Source organism: Xenopus tropicalis, chromosome 3 (assembly GCF_000004195.4).
Source record: "Xenopus tropicalis strain Nigerian chromosome 3, UCB_Xtro_10.0, whole genome shotgun sequence".
NCBI lineage: Eukaryota > Metazoa > Chordata > Amphibia > Anura > Pipidae > Xenopus > Xenopus tropicalis.
In genome coordinates, this window is record NC_030679.2 from 143,302,004 (window position 1) to 143,310,644 (window position 8,641).

Here is an 8,641-nt window from a genome sequence, read left to right on the forward strand (position 1 = left end):
GATCACCATTATCACAGCAACCCAAGGGATAGCTGTGACTTCTCAGGCAACTGCAGCTGTGGGCACAGCAGCAACAACAATACTGTCTACCACAACTGCAGAAGACACCACCGTTGCAGGAACTCAATCCACCACACAAACTGAAACTACTACCACAGATGAAACAACAGCATCAGCCTCTACACTTCTAACATCTGAGATGTCAACGGCTGGAGGAAGGACAAGCATCTCTGCTGCTCCCCAGACAACAACACCATCACTGGAAACCACAGCAACCGCTGAGAAAACAACTTCTCCAACAGAAAGCGCCACAACAGAGGTAGACACAACAACTGTGGCACTGACATCGACTCATGCCACAGACACCACAGCTGGGGAAACCACCACAGTGCTATCAAAGGCAACAACATTGGCAAAAAGCACAACGAATGTTTTGGAGACAACAGCTATCATTGCGACAACAGCGGGAGCCTCAGAGATAACAACATTACCAGAAAGCACAACTACAGCCACTGAATCCACAACACAAACAACAACTGCAGCGGCTAACATTACTACAGACCTGGGCTCAACCACAACTACCCCGCAAACATCAGCAACACAGCAATTCACAAGTACTCTTGCAGAGACCACAACTGGAGGAAGTTTACCAACCTCTGAGGAGACAACCGTAGCAAAAGACACTACAACCACAGACACAGAGGCAGCCATAACATCAGCATCAGTCACAGCTACCACCTCCGAGGGGAAGACCACTGCATCTTTGCAGACAACTTCCTCTGGACAAAGTACCGCTCAAGTTTCTGAGACAACAGAATCTCAGATCACCACTACCACCTCTGGACAAAGTACCGCTCAAGTTTCTGAGACAACAGGATCTGAGATCACCACTACCACCTCTGGACAAAGTACCACTCAAGTTTCTGAGACAACAGGATCTGAGATCACCACTATCACCTCTGGACAAAGTACCGCTCAAGTTTCTGAGACAACAGGATCTGAGATCACCACTACCACCTCTGGACAAAGTACCGCTCAAGTTTCTCAGACAACAGGATCTGAGATCACCACTACCACCTCTGGACAAAGTACCGCTCAAGTTTCTGAGACAACAGGATCTGAGATCACCACTACCACCTCTGGACAAAGTACTGCTCAAGTTTCTGAGACAACAGGATCTGAGATCACCACTACCACCTCTGGACAAAGTACCGCTCTAGTTTCTGAGACAACAGAATCTCAGATCACCACTACTACCTCTGGACAAAGTACCGCTCAAGTTTCTGAGACAACAGGATCTGAGATCACCACTACCACCTCTGGACAATGTACTGCTCAAGTTTCTGAGACAACAGGATCTGAGATCACCACTACCACCTCTGGACAAAGTACCGCTCTAGTTTCTGAGACAACAGAATCTCAGATCACCACTACCACCTCTGGACAAAGTACCGCTCAAGTTTCTGAGACAACAGGATCTCAGATCACCACTACCACCTCTGGACAAAGTACCGCTCAAGTTTCTGAGACAACAGGATCTGAGATCACCACTACCACCTCTGGACAAAGTTCCGCTCAAGTTTCTGAGACAACAGAATCTCAGATCACCACTACCACCTCTGGACAAAGTACCGCTCAAGTTTCTGAGACAACAGGATCTGAGATCACCACTACCACCTCTGGACAAAGTACCGCTCAAGTTTCTGAGACAACAGAATCTCAGATCACCACTACCACCTCTGGACAAAGTACCGCTCAAGTTTCTGAGACAACAGGATCTGAGATCACCACTACCACCTCTGGACAAAGTGCCGCTCAAGTTTCTGAAACAACAGAATCTCAGATCACCACTACCACCTCTGGACAAAGTACCGCTCAAGTTTCTGAGACAACAGGATCTGAGATCACCACTACCACCTCTGGACAAAGTAGCGCTCAAGTTTCTGAGACAACAGAATCTCAGATCACCACTACCACCTCTGGACAAAGTACCGCTCAAATTTCTGAGACAACAGGATCTGAGATCACCACTACCACCTCTGGACAAAGTTCTGCTCAAGTTTCTGAGACAACAGGATCTGAGATCACCACTACCACCTCTGGACAAAGTACCGCTCAAGTTTCTGAGACAACAGAATCTCAGATCACCACTACCACCTCTGGACAAAGTAGCGCTCAAGTTTCTGAGACAACAGAATCTCAGATCACCACTACCACCTCTGGACAAAGTACCGCTCAAGTTTCTGAGACAACAGGATCTGAGATCACCACTACCACCTCTGGACAAAGTACCGCTCTAGTTTCTGAGACAACAGAATCTCAGATCACCACTACCACCTCTGGACAAAGTACCGCTCAAGTTTCTGAGACAACAGGATCTCAGATCACCACTACCACCTCTGGACAAAGTACCGCTCAAGTTTCTGAGACAACAGGATCTCAGATCACCACTACCACCTCTGGACAAAGTTCCGCTCAAGTTTCTGAGACAACAGAATCTCAGATCACCACTACCACCTCTGGACAAAGTACCGCTCAAGTTTCTGAGACAACAGGATCTGAGATCACCACTACCACCTCTGGACAAAGTACCGCTCAAGTTTCTGAGACAACAGAATCTCAGATCACCACTACCACCTCTGGACAAAGTACCGCTCAAGTTTCTGAGACAACAGGATCTGAGATCACCACTACCACCTCTGGACAAAGTGCCGCTCAAGTTTCTGAAACAACAGAATCTCAGATCACCACTACCACCTCTGGACAAAGTACCGCTCAAGTTTCTGACACAACAGGATCTCAGATCACCACTACCACCTCTGGACAAAGTAGCGCTCAAGTTTCTGAGACAACAGAATCTCAGATCACCACTACCACCTCTGGACAAAGTACCGCTCAAATTTCTGAGACAACAGGATCTGAGATCACCACTACCACCTCTGGACAAAGTTCCGCTCAAGTTTCTGAGACAACAGGATCTGAGATCACCACTACCACCTCTGGACAATGTACCGCTCAAGTTTCTGAGAGAACAGAATCTCAGATCACCACTACCACCTCTGGACAAAGTAGCACTCAAGTTTCTGAGACAACAGAATCTCAGATCACCACTACCACCTCTGGACAAAGTACCGCTCAAGTTTCTGAGACAACAGGATCTGAGATCACCACTACCACCTCTGGACAAAGTACCGCTCAAGTTTCTGAAACAACAGAATCTCAGATCACCACTACCACCTCTGGACAAAGTACCGCTCAAGTTTCTGAGACAACACAATCTCAGATCACCATTATCACAGCAACCCAAGGGATAGCTGTGACTTCTCAGGCAACTGCAGCTGTGGGCACAGCAGCAACAACAATACTGTCTACCACAACTGCAGAAGACACCACCGTTGCAGGAACTCAATCCACCACACAAACTGAAACTACTACCACAGATGAAACAACAGCATCAGCCTCTACACCTCTAACATCTGAGATGTCAACGGCTGGAGGAAGGACAAGCATCTCTGCTGCTCCCCAGACAACAACACCATCACTGGAAACCACAGCAACCGCTGAGAAAACAACTTCTCCAACAGAAAGCGCCACAACAGAGGTAGACACAACAACTGTGGCACTGACATCGACTCATGCCACAGACACCACAGCTGGGGAAACCACCACAGTGCTATCAGAGGCAACAACATTGGCAAAAAGCACAATGAATGTTTGGAGACAACAGCCATCATTGCGACAACAGCGGGAGCCTCAGAGATAACAACATTACCAGAAAGCACAACTACAGCCACTGAATCCACAACACAAACAACAACTGCAGCGGCTAACATTACTACAGACCTGGGCTCAACCACAACTACCCCGCAAACATCAGCAACACAGCAATTCACAAGTACTCTTGCAGAGACCACAACTGGAGGAAGTTTACCAACCTCTGAGGAGACAACCGTAGCAAAAGACACTACAACCACAGACACAGAGGCAGCCATAACATCAGCATCAGTCACAGCTACCACCTCCGAGGGGAAGACCACTGCATCTTTGCAGACAACTTCCTCTGGACAAAGTACCGCTCAAGTTTCTGAGACAACAGAATCTCAGATCACCACTACCACCTCTGGACAAAGTACCGCTCAAGTTTCTGAGACAACAGGATCTGAGATCACCACTACCACCTCTGGACAAAGTACCACTCAAGTTTCTGAGACAACAGGATCTGAGATCACCACTATCACCTCTGGACAAAGTACCGCTCAAGTTTCTGAGACAACAGGATCTGAGATCACCACTACCACCTCTGGACAAAGTTCCGCTCAAGTTTCTGAGACAACAGGATCTGAGATCACCACTACCACCTCTGGACAAAGTACCGCTCAAGTTTCTGAGACAACAGAATCTCAGATCACCACTACCACCTCTGGACAAAGTAGCGCTCAAGTTTCTGAGACAACAGAATCTCAGATCACCACTACCACCTCTGGACAAAGTACCGCTCAAGTTTCTGAGACAACAGGATCTGAGATCACCACTATCACCTCTGGACAAAGTACCGCTCAAGTTTCTGAGACAACAGGATCTGAGATCACCACTACCACCTCTGGACAAAGTACCGCTCAAGTTTCTGAGACAACAGAATCTCAGATCACCACTACCACCTCTGGACAAAGTACCGCTCAAGTTTCTGAGACAACAGTATCTGAGATCACCACTACCACCTCTGGACAAAGTACCGCTCAAGTTTCTGAAACAACAGAATCTCAGATCACCACTACCACCTCTGGACAAAGTACCGCTCAAGTTTCTGAGACAACACAATCTCAGATCACCATTATCACAGCAACCCAAGGGATAGCTGTGACTTCTCAGGCAACTGCAGCTGTGGGCACAGCAGCAACAACAATACTGTCTACCACAACTGCAGAAGACACCACCGTTGCAGGAACTCAATCCACCACACAAACTGAAACTACTACCACAGATGAAACAACAGCATCAGCCTCTACACTTCTAACATCTGAGATGTCAACGGCTGGAGGAAGGACAAGCATCTCTGCTGCTCCCCAGACAACAACACCATCACTGGAAACCACAGCAACCGCTGAGAAAACAACTTCTCCAACAGAAAGCGCCACAACAGAGGTAGACACAACAACTGTGGCACTGACATCGACTCATGCCACAGACACCACAGCTGGGGAAACCACCACAGTGCTATCAAAGGCAACAACATTGGCAAAAAGCACAACGAATGTTTTGGAGACAACAGCTATCATTGCGACAACAGCGGGAGCCTCAGAGATAACAACATTACCAGAAAGCACAACTACAGCCACTGAATCCACAACACAAACAACAACTGCAGCGGCTAACATTACTACAGACCTGGGCTCAACCACAACTACCCCGCAAACATCAGCAACACAGCAATTCACAAGTACTCTTGCAGAGACCACAACTGGAGGAAGTTTACCAACCTCTGAGGAGACAACCGTAGCAAAAGACACTACAACCACAGACACAGAGGCAGCCATAACATCAGCATCAGTCACAGCTACCACCTCCGAGGGGAAGACCACTGCATCTTTGCAGACAACTTCCTCTGGACAAAGTACCGCTCAAGTTTCTGAGACAACAGAATCTCAGATCACCACTACCACCTCTGGACAAAGTACCGCTCAAGTTTCTGAGACAACAGGATCTGAGATCACCACTACCACCTCTGGACAAAGTACCACTCAAGTTTCTGAGACAACAGGATCTGAGATCACCACTATCACCTCTGGACAAAGTACCGCTCAAGTTTCTGAGACAACAGGATCTGAGATCACCACTACCACCTCTGGACAAAGTACCGCTCAAGTTTCTGAGACAACAGGATCTGAGATCACCACTATCACCTCTGGACAAAGTACCGCTCAAGTTTCTGAGACAACAGGATCTGAGATCACCACTACCACCTCTGGACAAAGTACCGCTCAAGTTTCTCAGACAACAGGATCTGAGATCACCACTACCACCTCTGGACAAAGTACCGCTCAAGTTTCTGAGACAACACGATCTGAGATCACCACTACCACCTCTGGACAAAGTACTGCTCAAGTTTCTGAGACAACAGGATCTGAGATCACCACTACCACCTCTGGACAAAGTACCGCTCTAGTTTCTGAGACAACAGAATCTCAGATCACCACTACTACCTCTGGACAAAGTACCGCTCAAGTTTCTGAGACAACAGGATCTGAGATCACCACTACCACCTCTGGACAATGTACTGCTCAAGTTTCTGAGACAACAGGATCTGAGATCACCACTACCACCTCTGGACAAAGTACCGCTCTAGTTTCTGAGACAACAGAATCTCAGATCACCACTACCACCTCTGGACAAAGTACCGCTCAAGTTTCTGAGACAACAGGATCTCAGATCACCCCTACCACCTCTGGACAAAGTACCGCTCAAGTTTCTGAGACAACAGGATCTGAGATCACCACTACCACCTCTGGACAAAGTTCCGCTCAAGTTTCTGAGACAACAGAATCTCAGATCACCACTACCACCTCTGGACAAAGTACCGCTCAAGTTTCTGAGACAACAGGATCTGAGATCACCACTACCACCTCTGGACAAAGTACCGCTCAAGTTTCTGAGACAACAGAATCTCAGATCACCACTACCACCTCTGGACAAAGTACCGCTCAAGTTTCTGAGACAACAGGATCTGAGATCACCACTACCACCTCTGGACAAAGTGCCGCTCAAGTTTCTGAAACAACAGAATCTCAGATCACCACTACCACCTCTGGACAAAGTACCGCTCTAGTTTCTGAGACAACAGAATCTCAGATCACCACTACCACCTCTGGACAAAGTACCACTCAAGTTTCTGAGACAACAGGATCTGAGATCACCACTATCACCTCTGGACAAAGTACCGCTCAAGTTTCTGAGACAACAGGATCTGAGATCACCACTACCACCTCTGGACAAAGTACCGCTCAAGTTTCTGAGACAACAGGATCTGAGATCACCACTATCACCTCTGGACAAAGTACCGCTCAAGTTTCTGAGACAACAGGATCTGAGATCACCACTACCACCTCTGGACAAAGTACCGCTCAAGTTTCTCAGACAACAGGATCTGAGATCACCACTACCACCTCTGGACAAAGTACCGCTCAAGTTTCTGAGACAACAGGATCTGAGATCACCACTACCACCTCTGGACAAAGTACTGCTCAAGTTTCTGAGACAACAGGATCTGAGATCACCACTACCACCTCTGGACAAAGTACCGCTCTAGTTTCTGAGACAACAGAATCTCAGATCACCACTACTACCTCTGGACAAAGTACCGCTCAAGTTTCTGAGACAACAGGATCTGAGATCACCACTACCACCTCTGGACAATGTACTGCTCAAGTTTCTGAGACAACAGGATCTGAGATCACCACTACCACCTCTGGACAAAGTACCGCTCTAGTTTCTGAGACAACAGAATCTCAGATCACCACTACCACCTCTGGACAAAGTACCGCTCAAGTTTCTGAGACAACAGGATCTCAGATCACCCCTACCACCTCTGGACAAAGTACCGCTCAAGTTTCTGAGACAACAGGATCTGAGATCACCACTACCACCTCTGGACAAAGTTCCGCTCAAGTTTCTGAGACAACAGAATCTCAGATCACCACTACCACCTCTGGACAAAGTACCGCTCAAGTTTCTGAGACAACAGGATCTGAGATCACCACTACCACCTCTGGACAAAGTACCGCTCAAGTTTCTGAGACAACAGAATCTCAGATCACCACTACCACCTCTGGACAAAGTACCGCTCAAGTTTCTGAGACAACAGGATCTGAGATCACCACTACCACCTCTGGACAAAGTGCCGCTCAAGTTTCTGAAACAACAGAATCTCAGATCACCACTACCACCTCTGGACAAAGTACCGCTCAAGTTTCTGAGACAACAGGATCTGAGATCACCACTACCACCTCTGGACAAAGTAGCGCTCAAGTTTCTGAGACAACAGAATCTCAGATCACCACTACCACCTCTGGACAAAGTACCGCTCAAATTTCTGAGACAACAGGATCTGAGATCACCACTACCACCTCTGGACAAAGTTCTGCTCAAGTTTCTGAGACAACAGGATCTGAGATCACCACTACCACCTCTGGACAAAGTACCGCTCAAGTTTCTGAGACAACAGAATCTCAGATCACCACTACCACCTCTGGACAAAGTAGCGCTCAAGTTTCTGAGACAACAGAATCTCAGATCACCACTACCACCTCTGGACAAAGTACCGCTCAAGTTTCTGAGACAACAGGATCTGAGATCACCACTACCACCTCTGGACAAAGTACCGCTCTAGTTTCTGAGACAACAGAATCTCAGATCACCACTACCACCTCTGGACAAAGTACCGCTCAAGTTTCTGAGACAACAGGATCTCAGATCACCACTACCACCTCTGGACAAAGTACCGCTCAAGTTTCTGAGACAACAGGATCTCAGATCACCACTACCACCTCTGGACAAAGTTCCGCTCAAGTTTCTGAGACAACAGAATCTCAGATCACCACTACCACCTCTGGACAAAGTACCGCTCAAGTTTCTGAGACAACACAAT

The 8,641-nt window shown here is 47.7% G+C and overlaps 1 protein-coding gene across 1 annotated transcript in view; it reads left to right on the forward strand.

The window, feature by feature from the left end:
• LOC101731169 (mucin-22) overlaps positions 1-8,187 on the forward strand; it is a gene marked incomplete at its 3' end in the record, with an annotated part of 70,989 nt that extends 62,802 nt beyond the window's left edge. Inside the window, exons 19-20 of the mRNA XM_031898253.1 lie at positions 102-670; positions 8,158-8,187. Coding sequence (XP_031754113.1) covers positions 102-670; positions 8,158-8,187 — 599 coding nt within the window. The remainder of the gene's footprint in view (positions 1-101; positions 671-8,157) is intronic.
• Between the last annotated feature and the right edge of the window lie 454 nt (positions 8,188-8,641).